Raw genomic sequence first — 21,764 nt, 5'->3', positions numbered from 1 at the left:
TCTGCACCCAACAAAAGCCTTCCATCCTTCTGGTATTCAATTGCCTGCAGAGACCATGCACTGCATTGCGTACCCACCTGGCTGCACCTGTAGCATACTATTATGAAAGCAATGAATCTTAGCTATGGACATTTTCCCATGAAATTTTGCAGAGCAGTGAAGAAAATTAACGTTCATTGCCACAAATAAGGCTTTCTTCTGCAAATCGCTTCTCAATTAAACCATCAACGGTGTACATTCAGTTGTTTATCTACTACAAACACAGTAAAGACAAAATTAGCCCCTACTTATAATTAAAAATGTTACTTAACACTGTATCAGTTGAAGGGGTGCTGACAGACTCTTCATCAACTATACATTCTGTCATTTGCCAAGAATCAGCAGTAGGAACAGCTGAAGTTATATTTCTGTTACAATAGTAAAGCCAAGTGACCCGAAAGTAATGACTCCAGATAAATTAATTTACATATTTAACCTCAATTTTCTTTGCATCAGAAAATGACACCTATCAATCCATTTGACTATCAAGCATTTCATAAAACTAAGAGCTGTTTTTAGGAATTAACTCTTTATTTCGCCACCCCTTTTTTTTTGTAAAAGAGAGGTAGGGAGAACAAACTGAGCTGAATTTACTTAAGCATGAGACAAAATTTATCAGCTCACAGAAATGGCCAGAAATTGCAGCAGTATTAACAAAATTAAAACGAGCCAAAAAAAATTTAAAAAAATCAAAATTGATTAGGAGACTGGCTGCAGGGTACCATGGGGAACTTAGTCTGTATGAGACCAACTGTATTATTTCCCAACAATTCTCATTATAGAGGGTATAATACTGTTTTCATCTACTTGCCAAGATACAGACCACTGCAATTTTGGCAATGTTAGCAATGGTAAATATCATCTAAAAACATTTCCTTGAACCAGATCCCAGAATTTTAAGTCATCTGCTCCATCTCTACTCATCCATCAGAAAAAAAAAAATTATACATATTAACTCTAATGTGTACTTAAAGTATGAAGGAATGCTCTGGTGGCCACTTAGTGTGGGTTAATGAGTATAGTAAGACAAAGAAGGGGTTTATAAACATAACAAAAATATTTTTGCAAGAGTAAATTTCACCGTAAGTAGAAAGGGTTGACACAAAGCTTAGTGCTATATTTAAGCCCTACTTAATTCCTCAAACATGAAGACTGAAATGCTACGTAGAATCTGTATGCACTCAAAATATTGGTAAATGCAATACTTATGAGCATAGAAGCCTGAACAGCCAGGGATGTCCTCAGCAAAATGATACAGCATGGCTCAAAAAATTCTTTATTGAAGCAGAAAACAGCATTATTTTAAAGAATGCAAGACATAGAAATGTAAAAGAAAAATACATTCACAACATTTAGAAAACCAAAACAATTAAACTGTAACCTGAAGCTTATAACAAAGTTTATTAGACTGTTTTGTGGAATAACAAAATCAAAGACCGAAACACTGAACTTTCTCTAAGAACTACATTTCTGATGACCTTAGATACATCTTACTTCTTTTTATAGACCAATCAGACCAATGGGATTCACTTGAAATTCAGATGCAACAGCATTTGTTTGATTTACAACTGAAATTTCAACTGCTTTTTCCCCCTAAGAACCATGAAACTGAGAAAGACTCATCAAAATGTTCTACAGATTAATCCAGGTGATGTGGAAAAGCTGACTGATTTGTAATGAAAATATGAGATTGGTACCTAAAAATGCTTAATTTTTGATGTTTACAGACTTACTGAACTACTCAAAGTTCACACGCCAGCATATCTGCGAAATAGGTAACACAGCCTAAACAAATGAGAAAGATATGAATTCTCTTGGGCACTGACAGTCTGTATCTGTAACACATTTAAATAAATAACCCTCATCAGCCTTGTCGTATTTCTATAGCACATTGTGCTGCACTAAATCAAATCTCTTTCACAAGACAAGACAACAGCAGTAGCAAACAAGCAGCAAAGCCAAACATGGTACACAGTCACAGCTTATCCTCAAATATTCCCACAGAAAAATAGAGTTCAAAAGAACTTTAAATAAAGTGCCACTTAGGAAAAAAAACCTAACATTTTGCTAGTAAAACATTCCAAGAGAACTTGCTAATGACACTTTTCTCCTTGTGCTATCACACAGAAAATTCCTCAAATAGAATACTTATATCCAATGCATCCTTCCTAATCTATTCCCAAACAATGGCAGAAAACAATGTGAATCCTCCAAAGCAAGAAACCAGACTTCTTATTTTGCACCGTTTTGTTAAGCAATTTCTAGTATAGCATCTCTGGCATAGGTGTTTCTAGCCAATATTGTTACTAAGCAAGCATGTAACAAAGACTTGCTTCACTCTAAATAAACATAAAGCTCAAGAAAACTGTATTCCAGGAGGGAATAACAATCCTTTCTAAAAGTCATCCACATACAGAAGAGAACACAAGAATACAGTTAATGTGTCATTAACTGAGCATGTATTTTTATGCAGTCAAACATATACGTGGATACTTTTGGTGTGCCTATACATATTTTAATCAAAGCTGGACAAAAGAACAAATAATGATGCATTAGAATATCAGCAGTTAAGCTGCACACATGACAAAGTTTAACAATTGAAGGTATTTTCTTTTTTCTTCTATAAACAATTTGATTGTTTGAAATTAACTTTGTAGTTCATTGACAAAAAACGCTACCTCAATAAACTATATCCTAGAACAAAACTGAAAAGATAATTCATCTGATCAATTAAAACTGTGCTTTAAATTGCATTATCCCGTACTCTTCACGTTTAATTCACAACTAACGCAATTCCAAAGAGGCCAAGGTCTCACACTCTCATAAAGTATGATCTGTGTCAATGAAACCCTAGTACGTAATAGCTAAAAGTACATCTTTGCGTTCGCTTCCTGTCATAGCATTGAGGAAAGGGTTATGGAGATGAGGAGGATATGTATTTTCTGATAGTTTTAGAAACTTGGAAAGCTTTAAGGAAAGTCTAGTATAGACACATTTGCAAAAAGCACATAATTTGTAAAAAAATAGTTTAGAAATCAAACTGAGGATCAGAATAAGGGCATTTTCCTTATGGCATACTTAAGACAAACTTGCTAGTTTTACATTTGAACAGTATTCAGGTTCCTTAGGTATCAGATCAAAACAAAGGGGAATTTACACAATCAGTATGTGAAAGGATCAAGTACTTCTGAAATCTTCTCAGATATACATAAATATATAGAAGGTTTAATAAAAGTAGAGTTGTCTGTAAGTTTATCCTTTCTATTTTCCACGTATAAAAAGAAATAAAGCTGTCTGGTTAAGAACATACCAGTTAAGATCAAGTTCAGAGCTCAGAATGAACCTATACATCTGTATGTACATTTGTATAAATCTCCCTATTCACAGTGCCACTGTTGTTCTTAGATCCAGCTGTTTTATACTCATTACCAGATGGCACTTTTATGTACAACTCTAAGCAAGTACAATATGTGACACAGTATTGGAAAAATGAGCTATTTAGGGATAACACCAGTGGTGCCTCTGAAAATACGAACAACTCCAAATAACTAATCTGAAAAACACATGCAAGTAGAACATATTAAGCAAGTTGTGAGTTTTCATGCTTTCACCTTGCCATTGATGGGCTCTATTATCTCTACATTGATGTCAGTTTGTACTGAAGGGACCCCAGTAAATGAGGCAAACTTCAATAGACAGGACAGTAATAACCGGTCATTAGAAAGCAAGCTTTTTGGAAAATAAATAAATAAATAAATTTCTGTGCCTGAAAAGCACAGCTTATATCCACGGTTACATATTACACTGCATTGCACCCCAGAAGAGAAAACAGAACCGGAGCAGAAACGGATGATTCACATCATAAGCAGTTTCCATGCTACTGCCATTACAAGAAATAGAAAACAGGAGCCCTGAGTTACTGGTTTAGTGGGAAATTGAGTTCTCTGCTAGTGCTTTCACTGACCGTGCCTACAAATTATCATGGCAAGCAAATGTTATTCTCTACTCTATTCAAGTCACTAATTCAGTATGATATGCAGAGATCAGGATAACAAATGGAAATGAAAACAGGCAATTCATCTTTAATGCTGACATAAATAAAACTGAGATAAGTACTTTTATATGTATTAAAATACCTGTTTATTTTTCTCCATGTAGAAAAAGCAGACACAGGAAGGAGGAAGGTTGTGAAAACTACTTACAAAAAAGCACAGAAAATGAAAAAATATTGGCAGACATCCAGCTCTATTCTACTGCAGCACACACAGCAGACTCTAGAGAATGATCTAAAGAGTCCACATCAAGTCAAATATCGAGTCAGATTTTCCTCTTAGGAATGAAGGATACTTCCATTATTTCCTTACATTGAAAAATTAATTGATGAAAAATTTTAAAGGAAACATGAATCCGAAAAGAACCATCACTAGGATATAGGATACTAAGTAGATCACTTTCTTAATCAAAACTCTTCTAAGTAACTGCTTACAACTTCTACTTTGAACGTTCTGCTTTTATTCAAAGTAAAAATGGAAGTCAGACATAAAGGTGATTGAATCTCTAAAAAGAAAACTGTAACAATTTGGTTATTTGTTACATAAAGATTAAAATAATTATGTGGGTGATATTTATAATATCTCTTTGGCAAATATTTCACAATTAACTTTTTGAAAAATACCATTGTCCAAGAAAACAGTATTTTAGGAACGAGATCCTACAAATAAAGGAAGGGAAGAGTCTAGTCCTTTAGTAATAAGTGAAACATTACCTATCAGGAAGTGACTGGATTTAATTGACAGGGATGCCAAGTTAGTCATTTGTCTGCTAAATAAAATCTCAGTTTAAGAACTGAAATTTTCCATTAGTTTCTACCACGCATCACTGAAAGGGTACATATTCACTTTAAAGAAAAATTTTCTATATACATCGTGCGGTACTAGGGGACAACAATTCAAGCTGGTGGCTTGTAAAAAGTAGAAGCATTGAGTAAACAACAGATTATTCTTAATGAAGGGGAATGGAATTCTCACAATAAAGAACCTTCATTCTTTCCACCAGGAATGGTAATTTTTGTGATTTTGTTTAGAACCTTTCTTGAAAGGTGAGTTCAGTAGTGCTTCTTACTAAGAACAGTCAATTCCGATTGAAGCAGCTGTACTGCATCACAACCGTGCCCATATTTCGTAATGGCGTATGGTGCAGAGATGCCCAAGTTTGTGCCAGAACCAGAATTAGTACAGCAGCAACGCAAAGCAGCTTAACTGGCTCTGCTGAGATGTAGGACTAACTGGTCTGGGGGATACTACGCTAATGAAGCTGCACTGTTTTCTGAGCTCAGATCTCTGCAAACGGTATGCCAAGTGCAATGCTATTTTATGTAGTACTACACTGGGAGAGTGTCACTTCCAGTGATGACCCGGGTTCCATCAAAATGCTTTAGTTTACCCTCCTCTCAACAGCTGTGGTGGCACTCATTTTGCCCCCAGTCACCTTCCCTACACCATGAATATAGCACCGGGAGCGATGGGTAGTACCTTCAGCACGAGCCTTACTGACTTCCCCAGTGTCTTCCACTAGAATTAATCACGACACACATCCTTGCCTGAAAAAACTCAGTGGTCTTTCCACTCTTTCCTCTTCCTTCACTATCTAAGAAAGTGGTGCTGTTATTCCCATCTTTCTTGATGCCCCTTACATATGAAGTCATGTGGGATTCCCTTGTGGAGGTATCTGCCACTGCATCTGAAGACCTACTAACAGATTAAAAGCCTTGGCTGAACAGATCACTGGCATTTTGGTTTAGACAAATGCTTACACTAGTACTCTTCAGCTTTGGATTGAAGACACGATTTTTTTGTCACTCTATGCATAAGATCAAGTGACAGCTAAGTGTCCGTGGCACTGGTGGAATACAACAACTATGGAATGCATTGTCCAGGGAAAGCACGCAGCGGTGTATGTCGCTATCTGTCTGGTGGGTGTGAGCACTAAACCCTGGCTGTCTCCACTGCTCCTGGCCAAGCCATAGTTTCTGTTCTTCCAGTTGTTTTGTTGAGGATATCACAAGCCTTCCTCTCACCATACCTTCATTACTCACTGTTTAACCAAATTCTGAAATGAATTACTTTTACTAATCATGCACTTGGGAACCTTAAATTGACGGATATATTGCTACAGTTGACTCTACATTGCTGAAATGCGTGTCAGGTCAGCTGCTAATACAGAATAAAGCAGAATTTTCCCTTCAGGGATATATCAGGGGAGTTTCTAACCTGAATTAAACTACTAATAAGTACTAAAAAAAAAAAAAAGAAGAAAGACAAAGGTGTGTGAGAAGTAGGGTAAGAGTAGCAGGAGAAAACAAAGGCAAAGTGTGGAAGCAGACTATACTAACTTGAGGCTGCTGAATTTAAACTGCAGCTGGAAGTACAATGTTAGCTGAAAACCCAGAGAAACCTACACTTAAAACATTTTGCTATCCCCACTCGCAGAGCAGCCAAATAAGCTGGTAGTAGTACATAGATTAAGCGGCCTGCTGAAACCTTAACCATGTCAGAGAAATCTCCCACGTTGTTAGTTTTGTTCTCCTTGATTAAAAACAATTTAAAAAGGTCTCTGGAATGCAATGCCTAAAGATCATTATCAAATCCATTAGTTTTCCAAAAGAAAACTGCCCAAACACATAGCTATATTTTGTCGGTCTGAAATTGAAACAGAAGTGGAAACAGGTTTTATTCTGTTTGACACTTTCGACCTGGATACGTTGGGCACCCAGAAGTTTTGCCCTTGTATTTCAAAATGTTTTTAAAAAGGTCTTTAGAAAAATCACTACCTTACGTGCTTCAGTAGTGACGTAATAAAGAAAAAATTGCTGAAACTAATGAGAATGCTCACTGCAATGTTAAGAAGGAAAAATCATTGTCATCCCTTTCAAGGGAGCTCAAGACAGAGCTTGAGTTTTCCCACCACTTGGCTCTTCTCCACACAGAAAATCTCTGTGTTAGTTACTTGCGTTACGTTTGACACACCGAGGCTACAAAGGTATGGCTTGAAATGCACATGATATAGCACTGATAAGCCAGTACTTAATGCCTTTTGCTGGTGCTACCACCTACCTAAATATCAGTATGTACAAACATCAATGGTGAAACGCCTAATTTTCTGAGCCGCATAAGGATTGTTGTAGAACAACCACTGCTGTTACAGACAGCTAGGCTGGCTCACGTGGGGTGACTCCAGCATACTCTCCTACCTGCTGCAGTAACAGCAAGCCGAAAACTACTTGGGAGAAAAGCTGCACATACGCAGTCCTACAGCTTTAAAATGCTATTGATACTTTAGAATATCATCCTCCCAAAATAACTGGATTCATCAGAGTAATATTCTGTTAAGTCCCTTTTTATTGGTTTCTTACGTGTTAGGTTACCAATTTGCCTGTTAACGCCACTGACAGTGTCCAACTTGATACAAAAGCAAGGGTGATGTACGAACAATCGCAAAGAGAGGGTATTTCTAGTTAACACCAGTTTGTATCAAACCATCACGTACCTCAAAAGGTCAGGATGAAACTTTCGATTGCCTGGCCAAAACTGCAACACTATACAATAATGTTGGTGTAAATCTAAAAAAATACTGACATGCTTTGCATGTTTTTACTGGCTCACCTTGTCTTGGGAAAAATCTATCAAACCGAGGAGTTTGAAGTCTGAACAGATATGCAATATATAATGCTTATACTAATTCATTCAGAGTTTTTCAGAAGCGTTCCAAGTCAGTCTCCTACGACACTTTTTTCCTCCTGCAAACTAATTTTTTGGTGAATATTCTCACGTATTTGTTATCCTAGTCTGGAATTTGAGCCATTCTACATATAACCAATGAACATAAAAGGGACCATTTTGTAACAGTATGTATAATCTCAACACACAGAAGTAGTTTTTCTCTACATTCTACAGATGCAATGTGACTGCGTTCAATCTATAAGATCTTTTCCCATTTTATATAAGATATATATTTTTTTATATAAGATCTTTTTCCCATTCTTGAGTTATTTCAGTAGACCAAGCACTATTATAAAGTTCTTTGCGCTCAGGTGATGAGACCAAGCGCTGATTTGAAGTAGATGAATGGAGCAATTTAAAGATGTATAACTGCTGCAGGAAAGGAGGGTAAGGAATATGTTCTAGAATACTCACTTTGACGAGTCTATGAAGTATATTACAAGAGCACCAATACTAAGAGCGAAGACTAAGACAACCTAGAAAAGAAAAGAAGAGATTCATTATTAACAGTGTTGAAGTGAAACTTTTACACACAAAACCACACAAAGACAATAAATCATTACCTAATGGGTTTTTATTTCAGCTGTCACTTTCTTTAGAAAGCTACTCCTACTTTAATTTCAAGCACTATATATTTTCAAAGAATGCTTTCTTGCATTGAAAAATAGACACAAAGAAGTTGAATCCTAGCCTAGGGAAACCCAGGATACAACTAAGTCCTAGATCCTAACCTCTGCTAAACTATATTATTTAATTTCAAGTGGCAAGCAACCCTACTGCATGACATTCAGATCACACTACAGCTTTATCAGACCTATCCTTGAGAACTGTACTGAGTTTCTGCTCATTTGTACGTAAACCAGGAGTGATGACTGATTAAACTGAATTTCCATTTCTGTATGTGGCTGTGAAATCCATTGGCTAAGCGTAAGGCTATGTAAAAATGCATATTTATTCTGTACTCCTGTCCACTGAGACGATAGTTAACTTTCACACAGGTTAAAACAATCACAAGATGCAGCATGTCTTGATGCAATGAATATACAACCCAAGCACCTTGTGGTCATGATGCTTCCTCCTCTTTAAATCTTTTAAAGTTTTTGAATGGAGTAATTTTGTTAGGTCTAGTATCCAGCCCTTATTAACAAGGTAGAACTTGCTTTTCTGGCTAGGTCCAGCAGAAGCTGGATTAATCACAATTCATCTGTCTCTAATTTCTTTTTTCTGAACATAAACCCAATACAACTGCCTGTTCTACTGGCTACCAAAGATTCTCCAACTTTGTGGGAAGATGTAGTTTCACATCCTACCCAGAGCAGGTCTGCATCTACACAGGACAGCATAATTTGAATTTTGGCTTGAGGAATCATGAGCTACACAATACTTCGCGTACCCATAGTGACTTAAATTTAGGTTATTCTTACACTGGGTTTCTGTCTCCTGAACAATGCCATCAGCTGGGTAATTTAGAATCCGAAAACATGAACCCAATAAGCTATTTTTCGTATCTTAAAATGCAATTGTTCTGGAAGAAATCAGAAAAGATTCCTGCATGCTGCACTGAGGATGGGAAACAGATGGAAAAACTTGTCTCCTGCAACTCATCTGAACTGCTGGTCTACAGAATCAAAACAAAATGTCCCTTAGTCTTATGGCAGGCATGTCTCGAGTAGCTGCTTAGAAGTAACATCCCTTAAAATGAACTCAGAGAACTGATCACTTCAGGATTGGGTAAACCAGCGTATTAACTACGGGGACATGCAGCTTCTCCAGCTACCAGTTAAAATAGAGCTTCTTTGGTCAGAAATGGCTAAAACTTAAGCAGCTGAACAGCCACATGTGAAATAAACTAGTTGTGTCATTCCAGTTCTGACTGAGCAGATCTATTACTGTGTATGAATACCAAAACTAATGCATACTACCATCACTTTTGCTACTTTTCTTGACAATCTTGACTGTTTGAGTAACAGATGAGCACTGAAACAAAAATATCTTCATTCAATACATGCTTCAGACCTTTTTCTGAAGCTGCCGTATTAGGAAGGAGCCTGACAGGCATAGCTCAGGCAACACGAGGATCATGCAGTTCTAAGTAGATGTACTGAAATAACAATGTAGAAGTTTCTTTACTCTAAGCTATCATTCAGTGCTGTAATGACAGTACCTGAAGCAAGGTTTAATTATATAACCAAATTCTGGTGCTCCACGGGGCCAAAATCAAACATGCATATATTTTCCAATAAAAGTAAGAAACTCGTTAATTTCTCAATATTATATAATTACTACAACTTGTCAAGAAATTTTATTCAATTGCTTAAAATTCATTTTTCATGCCTTTTAGATCTTGCTGACCATAACTTTTTGCTTTGTGAATGTCTGAGAAACAGCATTTTGCCTGGAGTACAAATACCTGTTGTCTTATCACCCAAATCAGTGAGATCTGAGAGTCAAAAACAAGGCCTGAGGCATGAAACACTTCAAATAACACTTTTACTACCTACATCTAATATAATCTTAGCACCTAGAGTTCAAGTCTTCTTTCATTAAACTAGACTATTGATCAGATGTGTACAGGTGTTGTAAGGTGAAATAAGCTATTAAATTCATATCAGCTGGTAAGAGTCTCACCATCCCTAAGAAACTAATATGAAGAATAGAACTTGTGGGCAATATACCCTAAATTATGATGAACAGTGATCCCAAGGCCCAATTTTCTCTGAACTAAGTTACTGAGAATTGAATTGATAGTGCACACACTGCTCCACCCCATGCAGTATTCTAATCCACACGCAATCAATGTTTGGATCTGGATCAAATCCGCTCCATTGCCTAGCTCTACAATTATTTATTACCAATACATTTGAGCAAAGTCTTTATAAACATATTTTTTTAAAACAGTTAACCAAGGTGCTGAGGGTTCTGGGAATACAGTGCTTACATTTTTAGTGAAAACTTTGATTTGACTCAAACCAGTTTTAAACACAGCTATTCTGTTTTACCATCTTCAGTGGTTTATAGTCAAGTATTAATGCTGATGTTTTAGCCTACATTCTGTGGAATCATTTACATATTTATAGCACCATCAAACCCACTATTAAATTCAGGTATCTCCTTAAAAAAAAAAAAAACAAAAAACCAAACAACAAAAAAAACCCAAACACACACACACCACACAACAAAGGAAACAACTCAACCAACCACCAAAAATAACCAAACCAAAAAGACCAAAGCCAAACTCAAGACAGATTTGCCCTACAGAAGGAATTTTTAGCTGAAGAATGCCAAAATGACCATTTAATGCTGAAAATTAAATTTGAGAAACTAAACTTGCAATCTGTTTGGGACTCTATGAAAGTCTTCTCATTCTTTCATGTTTTACAAAGTACATAAGAAAAGCTAGACTTTTATTTTCCATTTCACATAGCAAGCCTTAGGTTACAACATTTGGTCATTGCCTACTAGCTAAAGAAGTCCTCTAGAACAAAACCAGCATAACTGTATACCAGCGTTGCATTTTAGTTACACCCAATTCCTTAATAATCATCACTGTGTTACTTAAATAATGTTATATAGATTCTGGGTAAAAGCTTCCAAGACACTTAAGGAATTTAAATTTTCTATGACAATTCATATAACTGCCACTAAAATGCAAATATCTATTTTTTGCAAGAAGCTCCCAATTCCCATGCTGCACCAAACAGAAAGATGTGTATGTAAAATTACACTATTCCCCTATTGTAATATACATCTGCTTTTAAATGAAGGCTTGTTTCCTCTTCTGTTGCCCTGAAACACATACTTAACATCACAGTTCTTAACATCCCCAAAAATCCCAGAAAGGGCATCAGAAGAGAATGGAATTTTAAACTCCATTTTTATACTGCTAGCAGAGAAACATGTTTTTCCTTTGCTAAGTGACAAATGTACCGAGCTGAATTTGAAAACATCGAGTGTGTGGAAAAAGCAGGGCCTAAACCAATCAGGTTACAGTTATATAAAAATTGGGAATAAAAAGAAAATTAATTCCCTTCCGTGCTATACAAACACATTGTATAGAGTCTTCAGATGCAATTTCCCTATATATATATGTGCGTGTGTGTATATATAAATATATAAAGCAAGTTTGCTATATTCCGATATAAAAATCTGAATAAAAATCTGAAAAAAAAAAAAAATAAAAAAAACCTCCACACCCTGGAAATTTTAATAAGGGCGTAGCAACATAACAAAACGCGAGGGAAAGTACAGACATTGAGAAAATATTATCAGAATTAAGCTGTGATAATCGCCAAGGGGATCAGCCCACCTTCCAGGCCAACATAGCAAAAGGATGACTGATGATCCAAGGGCAGGACAGTTTCCCCCATAACTGCACTGACCCAACGTCCTGGCATTGAAGAAACATGGGAAAATGGAAAGGCTGTTCACCTTCGAGAGGAGAGCTCTCTAATGAGAGTTCCTACAGTTCCTACCATCCACAACAATGAGTAACATAACAGCTCTATAGCGGGAACATCAATCCTTCCCAGCCCGTAACATCTGAACACTCTCTGGAACACGAAACAGAATTCACTGACATTTCAAAGGCAAATTCATGCTTATACAATATTGAACTATCCAAACATCATTAATACAAACCATCATAGGACTCAATAGGCAAAGCAAGAACACAGAAGGAAGGGTTATTTATTGTTATATTCCTCTCAACATTAAGTATTAAAATAAGAAGTACACAGTGAAAAGTAAACACTTTCAGGAATCCTGTAACCCCTAACACTTCAGGGCACCAGACAGGCCTTACTTCGTTATCCGATTTCAATCTGTTGTGTATTCTTCTCCAAAATTGTCTGAAACTCTTATTCTAAGGTTAAATTTTTCAACTCCATGGCTACTGTACCACTTAGAATATATTAAGTTGTTCATTATTAATATTTTTAGAATTTAACTTAATTTTAATTTCTACATCCATACAATAAATCCTGTTAATGAGTTATTCGGCTTTTTCAAATAATGCTTTAAAATAAACCTCTATTAGCTTTTTTATTTCAAACTACTTAAGGAGAATAGAAATTATTTTTTATGACCATAAAGCTATATCCTCAAGGATCCACTAATTCTGGAACACTGCAGTTTGCATTAGTCAGATGTCAACAGTGAGGTTTCCACTCACTTCAAATCGGTTTTTATATTTAAAGTACGTACATTTTCAAAACTCCTTTAACCATAAAGACAAACAGAATTTACTTGTCTAGATTTGTTAGGAATGAAAACCTGCATTTCTGAGGAAACAACAGCTGCCAGTTACATTTCAGAAGTAGGAACTACTTAATCCGTGCTTGGCAATCCCAGCATTAATTTGCAGACTCTAGGATACACACCAGCATCTGAGCAATTACTTCAGTTTAACAACAGTAAGACTTGAGCGAGTCTAGACCACAGAAGAGCCAAAATGGCTTACTTAAATTGATGTCTCATTAACTGATTCCCTATACGCAAACAACAAAATTCAGAAAACATTCCATGCAGGCAAAGCCATAAGTGGTAAGAAATTATGCACTGCAGCTGATAAAAACAGCTGAGCAATTAATATCTCTTAGGTTACTATAAATGCAAATGAAGTAAGTGCTATTCGCTATAATGCAATATAGATTCTTTCTCTAAAAATCACTGTTCTGCAGTCTTGTTTTTTTGGTAGCACTTACTTCATTAAGATGTTTTTATTAGAATTACCTTTGCACATATCACAGTGAACTAAAGCAGCTGCATGATGTTAAATTACTCAATTCAAATTATTTCATCCAACAAAACAGTCTTCAGAAAGCTGTGAGTTTTCAAGACAAATAAGATGTTATATATCATTTTATAGCCATCAATAGCTTGTTTTCCACTATAACCCACCTAATACCTGCAAATAAAGCAGGAGTGAGGATCTCTGAAATCCATCAGCAGGGCTTGGTACCACGCTGTGGATGGAGCTGTGCACGGAGCTGTGCACTGGCTTGTCTCTGGGCTTAGGCATGCTGCCTCGTCTCCGGTCTTGCCTTTCTGCCTCTGCTGCTTTGCCTGGTCCCTTCCAGATCAATGTATAAACAACAACAAAGGTAAAAGTACAAAATATCCACGATCTATGACACCATGAATTTTCCAGGGTCTCTTAGAGGGTCATTCTACCTCATTCAGGTTTGCCAGATCATATTTCTTATTTATTAAATGCTCCTTTAACACCTTCCAGGACAACTGCATACAATACCAGCTTCTCTTTAAAGAAAACTACCTGATCATGCACCAGGACTTGTGGGCCACCTTACAAGAACCAACCAGGACATGCAAGCACATGAGGGCTGAAGTGGGTAAATAAGAGAACCAAGATAACACGATAAAATAATGAAAAGACAAAATAAAATTCCATCCTGTTCCTACCACCAGTAAGTAATAAATGTTCAAACAAGCATTCTAAGAAATGGGGAAATTTCCTGTTGTTTACCTATTATTCACAAATATAGGGAAACAGATTTTGCAGTTAATATACTCCTTGTATAAGAGCCAAGCTTGATGGAACATAACACTATGAAGGAGCAGCAGTGATATACGCATTGGTTTGCAATGCGAGTACAGGCAAAGTGCAAATTCTGCAGTCAGCACCTGCTGTTGATGACAGGATACACGTGAACAGCCATGAATCTTAAGGGATGCGTCTGCTGGGTAGTATGCTGGCTAGTAAATCTGTCTCAGAGACTTATTGATCCTCCAAATAGTCATGCAGAAATGGCAGGTTGTGCATGGGGATAAAAAAACAAAAACCAAAAACCAAAAACAAAACAACAACAAAACCCACCAACCACCACATTTCTACTATTTCTTCCACACTCCAACGTCAGCTAGGATTTAACATCCAATTCTAGAAGGAACTAAGCACCTCCAACCTAGACAGTGAGCAAGCTTATCTTTCAGGGAAGTCAGAAAAGGTTGAAGAGCACACAACTCTGAAGCGCCTTTACTAACTCTTAGTTAGTAGTTGTGAGCCTGAAACAATTAAAGTACCAAAGCCAAATGTTGCAACTTTGATAGCCACATTAAAAACTTCTCCAAAACCCAGACTTGAAAGTGTTTGCATGCAAGTTACTTCAATTACATTTTCTGCTTTTCATTTTATTTACCTTTATTATACCACAAGGAGTTAACTGAAAAGTTAATTAGCTGTTAAGTTCCACAGTAAGTGCATTAGTCACTAACATGCATGAGAGTACTGAAAACTTTAGCACCTTTATGAGATTCTTTGCTGTATAACTTTTCCCCTTTGGCAAAGCTCATATAGACTGGCCATTTACCAAGAAAAATCTGAGTTCATTCAAAAGACGAGGTGAAAGGGAGTGATAAATAAGTATTTGAGAAACCAATAGGCACTAAGGGCTCAGTGAACTTCTCTACGAAAATTCATAGCAAGGATTTAATTTTAAAAACGAAAGGCAGCGGTAAAGTAGGTCAGCATGAGCTCTGGATGATGATCATGAGCAATCAGAAGACTTGGTTATTATCCTTAGTTCTGCCACTCGTGTGGTGTGCGACCTAAAGCATATTACCTGACCTCTCCAGGCTTCCCATTCTCTCTGTTGTTTTCATTTGGCAAAGATGGTGCATGTTAACTCATTAGGGCAACAGCTGTCTTTCATGACAGGTGATCTAGTATAGCTGAGCCTCTGCTGCTGCCACAATCATCATACAGAGCCTGAACAGGACACTATGGGACAGTATCAGCACTGCCTATGAGAGCAAAGGGACTTAATTTATTAAAGGGTTTTATTTAAATAGCAAGTTGTCAATATCTCTTTTTAAGATAACCTTCCTGTTTAATTTTCTGGAATTACATTTTTAGCCTCATTAAGCCACTGCTTAGTATAGCAGGATTTTCTTATATTTCTGAAACTAAAATGATGTATTTATTGTAAATACAGCTTAAAAAATACATTTCATATTTAAAGCATCTCTTTTTACAGACTTGCATAACAGTGATAAGAAATACAGAAACAAAATTGCTGGGAGAGAAACCAGAGCAGATACAAAAGAGTTACCAAAAAAAAAAAAAAAAAAAAAGAAAGATTAGCCACAGTTCTCGCATATTGAACTTGTGCATGAGAACAGTAATTTGAGTATTAGCTGAAAGGTACAGGTAAGATGCACGGTAAAGGCCTGGATCACTGGAAGCCTGCCTAACTATTTGTAACTGTAGTAAGTAATTAAGAGGTCACCGGGGGTAGAACACGTGACATCTCCAAATAATGCCACAGAAAACAGAATTTGCAAATTCAGCCTGTCTGCCACCATATGCGCTTTAATCTCTCCCCAATGAGAGATTCAACTTTCTTACATGCACTTTAACAAACTGCCTCTCATTTGAGCAGAGTTCGTGAAACTAAGAAGACTCTTCCTTATCAAAGGGATCCTGTGGAATCAGTATTCCTGATTCAGGAATCAGTAGAGGAGACATCAGGCTCAGGAATATGAAAAATCAAAGCAGGAAATAAACTAAAGAAAGTGAGTCTCTCAACACACTTTTGTTTTCCACACACATTCCCAATGTCATCGGAGAAAGAATTTTAAAAAAGGAAATATCTTTGCTATGTTCTCGTCTGTACATGCTTCTTACACATGTTAATGTTTCGGCTTTATTTTTCTTTCTTTATACAAAGTGATTGTTTTCCTCCTGAACTTTCCACTGCCATATTGACAACAAAATGAAAGTTTCTGTTCAACCCATAAATTGGAAAAGACTGACATTTTCCAATTAATGAAAACAATACAACACAAAACAACCCACCTGTTAATAGCGCTCTGTAGCTTGAGGCCAATTAGGTTTGCTGGGAGAGTGCCTGGCAATATGACCAATTAAATTTCATGCAACTTTTCCAATTCAGTATTTAATTTCATTAGTCAAAAAAAGTGCAGTACTTTCTATACAATGTGCCATTTGCTAGAGCTAGATGCATAGCATTATGCGTATGTAAATACCTGTGTGCACACATATGTACATATGTGTGTGTGGTTTTTTCCTCTAATCTAAAAGGTCCTTCTTCCCAATTGCCTAGCAGCCATCTAAATCATCTCCCATTAAGGTCAAGAAAAATGAAATTCCCTTTTTGTATATTGGTAAAAGCATAACAAACTCATTTCCAGTGGATGCATGACTGGCTCTGCAGTCACATGGAGCAAAACAATTATGTAAGTTATCTCCAACCTATTCTTCTCATTGTCCACAGACTTCTGGAATGTCATTTTAGACCTGAGTGACTGACCTGTCAATCAATGAAATCACACTAATTGAAAAAACAAACAAGCTCAACTGCAAAGCCACGCAAAATCAGAAGAACCCAGCTGCTGAGCATGGCCCCCTACCCCACACAACACGGCAGGAGTGCAGCGCTCACGGTGGTGCTCAATAATTCACAGTCCCAGCCCCAGCGCTGGACTTGAGGAAAACCTCTGCTTATTGTGTCACACCCTGAAATGCAGAGCACAGGAATTAATTTTTTTGTTGTTTTTTCTATGTTCCTATGTTTCACTGTGACAGAAGGCTGTTCATCTCCAGATGAAGAACTGAAACCAAATATCTTCAGATGGAACTGCTCTAGTAATACCTCATTCCACCTCTAGATAAAGGAAGTGACTGAGGTGAGATGAAGCAGCAAGTAAAGACTCTTACACTTGCTGGTATAGTGCCTGTGCAAAAAAATCTCCAGGTGTACATGAAACATCTTGAAAAGCACAAAAGTGCAGTAACATGTGGAAAGAATAAGAGACAAGATATTGCCCCAAAATCATCACCAGAATCTCTATGGTTAATTTAGAAAGTAATCTAACTACAATGGCTCAACCTGATGGAAATTAATCACCTGAAACAAAGAGGAAATTAAATAAAGTCTATTACCAATAAAAAGTAATCATTTACCAACAGTTAACCCACCCCTGTATCTAGAATATCGCAATACAGAACTGAAAATGAATAAACTGTATACATATATATAACACAGAGACAAATGCTTCTTTTTAAGTTAAGCAATTTTCTATTTCTTAATTGGAATAAAAAAAAAGAAAAAGAAAAACAAACAAGCAAAGTAATTTCACTGCTCTCTCCTGTACATCTCACCAGTTCCCATCAGCAAATTCACTGAACAACAAAATAAGAGAACATCCAAGAAACTGGCAAGGAAAACACAAGATCAAAACCAAAGAATGGTCGTAAAAATGTCAGAAAATTATAATATAATATGGTACAGAAAATGCTGTGTCTTTTAAATTTTGAAATCAGAAATAAATTTCTGGAGATAAGTGTTTGGGGTAGAAAAACACTAGCAAGTGCTCTCTGGAATGAATGAAGCTGCAAGTGTGGACTTCCTGAGAATTTAGGGCTGGATTGAGCAGGTCATGATGTGTTGTTACGATATTACACATATTAAACACTGCCACTAAAGGAACTTCAAAGCTTTATTGCCACATTATAAGAAATGACTAATAGTAACTACATTTCTTTGTGAATGGGTCCCTTCAAGGATTACCTATAATGAAATTAGCACACCCAAATTAATGCTAGATTGTATGGCAGACAAAAGGAATCCTAACATTCCTCAGTCACTTGGACATTAGAGTCCAGCATGCAGCCTACAGGACAGGCAGTCAAGTCCATGAATGTTGAAAGAGGAATTAGAGAAAAACTAATTAAAAGAAGTTACTAATTAAGATTTTGTGTTTGATTGGGTTGAGCACGTTCATTTACTTAGATTTGCTGTTACCATTCCTAATTTTTCCAAAGAGCAGAACTCCAGAAACAGAAGGAGTTACCTCCCCTTTCAGTTGCTGAGGTTGTTAGTCACAAGAACTCACACACACAGCAAAGCGGGATGCAGCTGTGGAAGTATTCTCAGAATAAAACGGCAAGCTCTTGGCTTCAGTAAAGCCTAGCAAAATTTCATTCAAGAAAAAGACTGAATAAAGAAGAAACAGGCAAATCATTCAGCTTACAAAAAAGAATCTGAAGGCTTGTCAAGGCATGTACTTTGAAACAGTGTGAAAACAAGACACAGCCTTCAGAAAGGAAAAGAATCGCTGCTAAATGCATCTGATTAACTGCAAAACCAGTTTTCTGCTGCAGTACTCAACATTACAGCTCTCCTTCCATTTAACTTCACCTAATGTGGTGAGTTGGGGTTTTTTTTCTTGTCTTTTGTAATATAAAGATAATTTCCAGAATTTTCATATTTCCACTTGCATTTCCAGAACTACCACAGACTGTAATGACAGCCGATACCTGCAAATGAATGAAGCCTTGTATACATGGGTCAAGTCTAGGAAAATCTATATCTGGTTCATAGACTTCTGCACAGAAGTAGCCATCAACACCACAACTTGCTAATAGGACCCGCCACACCTCCGGAGGGCTGCAGCAGCTCACTGTACCTCAGGCCACTTTGCCTACTCAGTGCTTAGGCACAGCTTACTGTCAACCACACCAGAAGCGTGTTCGTGGCAATTCAATAAAATATCAAACACTGGACATCAGTGAACAAAGTCAATGCAAGGAAACCACGCTGAAGAGGAAGGGGGGAAACTACTGCTGGAGTTAAACATCATCTTATTTTTGAAAGCCACTTTTGTGAGCATGTTTTTCTTCCTTTTGCTCTGGTATCGTTTGTCCTTCAGTCATTTTGCCAAAATTGATAGCTTTGACTGATAGCTACAGGAAAGCGTCTCTCCCCATACCAATCTGCTCTGAAGACTGAAAAATTGACTTTTTTTGATCATTAGGAATAAATCTAAGCCTACTAAATCACCCAGCTTTATAGCAAAATTTGTGAATACAAAAAGCTGCCTTTAATTAGTGTACGAAACTGTAGAGACAGCAAGTCTGAGCAGTGACTTTAAATTGTAGCACTGACTAAAATTTAGTCATAGTACCGACTTCAGAAAATTCTAATCAAGAGCATATACCTCAATCAAGCTGAAAAAAAGAAAATAAACAGCATAATACTTTTCCAGGGGCTACTTCAAAATATAATAGTAATCAGCACTCTCAATTTCCTGTGGCAAGACAAATGTGTGAGCAAGACAGTGTGAGCTCTTTCCGTTTCAGACCACTTTGAACTGAAAAAACCTGTCAATTAGTTCTTTGACACAGTCATTAATCATGAGATACGAGATCTCTACATAATTAGATAATAAGATTTAGCACAGAAGCGGCTAAATCTAAAGTAGGCAATGTTGAGGGTTGTGTTGGTCTTGGTTTATGGGGAAGCATTCAGTCATGGTAAGAAAGCCATTTTCGACAGGCTTTGGAAATAAACGGAAGGTCATGTAGCGGGCTTCTGCTCCTTAAACATGAGCATAAATTTTCCTTTTAACTTATGTAAAATTTGCACAAGTATAGTTATATGCTACGACAGGTGAAATCTTCATTTACAATTTGGTGCAAGGCTGCACTGCTACGGAGGTTTCTGCACACCAGTATTTCAGAGAAAGGCACAGAAGCCGTTGATACCATCAATTACAGACACTGGTGATTTCCCATTCTGTAATCATCAAGGAAATGCTGATGGTATGTTGTGAGTATTGTTAATCGGGAATTATGATTCAGCATCATGTACCAAATGATGAGAAATTCACAAGGTATGAAATAGAATCAAGGAGTTGCAGCTATCACTAAAGACCAATGCAAAAAACAAACTATGTAGCAAGCAAAGGTAAAAGGTTATTTCTGCACAATAAAACCTTTTTCATGGTATTTTTTCTATTTTTTGAGGGGTAAGACTGGAAGAACAGTTTCTCTGTAAGAATGTAAAAACTGATTTATTCAACAAACTTGCTTCCTGCAGATGAATTTTCCTGTGTTGCTATGTGGCTATAATTCTAAAACTGAAAGCTTTTTTATGAGCCTTTTTAATGTAGTTGGAAGATAAAAATCATATAATCACATGATTAAAGGCTTGCAGAACCAACCTCCAGTGTAACTCTAATAGTCTTGTTTACTAACCTTGCTTTTAAAAAACATATAGCAGTGACCACTAAATCTGGCCTTGGAACCAAGCGTTACCTCAGCTGACCTTTTCTCTTGCTAGTGACAGCACTGCATCGGGTCCTTTAACATTCACCCTCTGGTGTGGTGGCTTTTGTTGTTCATTTTACATAACATGAACAGTCTAATTCAAAGCTAACTTATCAGAGACATCCCTGGGGACACATCTCTGGGCCCACAGCCTTTGCATCTTTACCTGGCTCTGCTAGCCTATGCTGTCTCCCATGAGCATCCCCATTCTTCCTACAGACATCCTCTTGTAGGAGGAGACATATACAACTGCCTGTCTGTCTTCATGCTTTATCTGGTCCCTTGATAAGGTCTAACACTGTAAGACTACAGTATCAATCTGGAGTAGTCTTATTTACAGACATTTAAAAAAAAAAACAACAGAGTGAGGAATGAGGAACATACAACTTCAGCTTATGCTCTGTCTCAAAACTGTCACTTGGTACATAATTTTCCCCTTTTTGTCCATGCTTGCTTCAGCCTGGCTAAAGTTCCTTTCTGAGGAGCTACAAAAGCATTTATTCACCAACAAAATTGGACAAACTACCAGGTAATCACATACCTATCCTGGCCAAAGAGATTTATAAGAGGTATTGCTGCAACTCCATGTCTTTATGTTCCTACGCACTTTTAGTTCACAATTTAAAATATTACAGAATGGGCAGAAGTTCAAAGTTCATATTGGGTTGGGGGGGTTTTAAAGTGTTGCAAGGAAAATATTGTGTCTTGCATCAACTACAGAAATTCTAGAGCAAACTTTGTGAAAGACAAAGTGTTTTTCTCTGAATAAGTAATGCAGAATCTGGCTGAGATTCTGGCCAGGTAAATTATGCCTCTGAAGTATAAAGCATCTTCCTTTATTTTTTTTTTTTTTCTTT

At 36.9% G+C, this 21,764-nt stretch overlaps 1 protein-coding gene across 28 annotated transcripts in view; it reads right to left on the bottom strand.

Moving 5' to 3' along the window:
* The window catches only part of KCNMA1 (potassium calcium-activated channel subfamily M alpha 1), a 504,883-nt gene that overhangs the window by 261,296 nt on the left and 221,823 nt on the right, over window positions 1-21,764 (bottom strand). For all 28 annotated transcript variants that reach the window (XM_040605548.1, XM_040605549.1, XM_040605523.1 and 25 more), the window contains one exon: window positions 8,232-8,293. In XM_040605548.1, coding sequence (XP_040461482.1) covers window positions 8,232-8,293 — 62 coding nt within the window. The remainder of the gene's footprint in view (window positions 1-8,231; window positions 8,294-21,764) is intronic.

Source organism: Falco naumanni, chromosome 9, assembly GCF_017639655.2.
Source record: "Falco naumanni isolate bFalNau1 chromosome 9, bFalNau1.pat, whole genome shotgun sequence".
Taxonomy (NCBI): domain Eukaryota; kingdom Metazoa; phylum Chordata; class Aves; order Falconiformes; family Falconidae; genus Falco; species Falco naumanni.
This window is presented reverse-complemented; position numbering and strand designations above follow the sequence as displayed.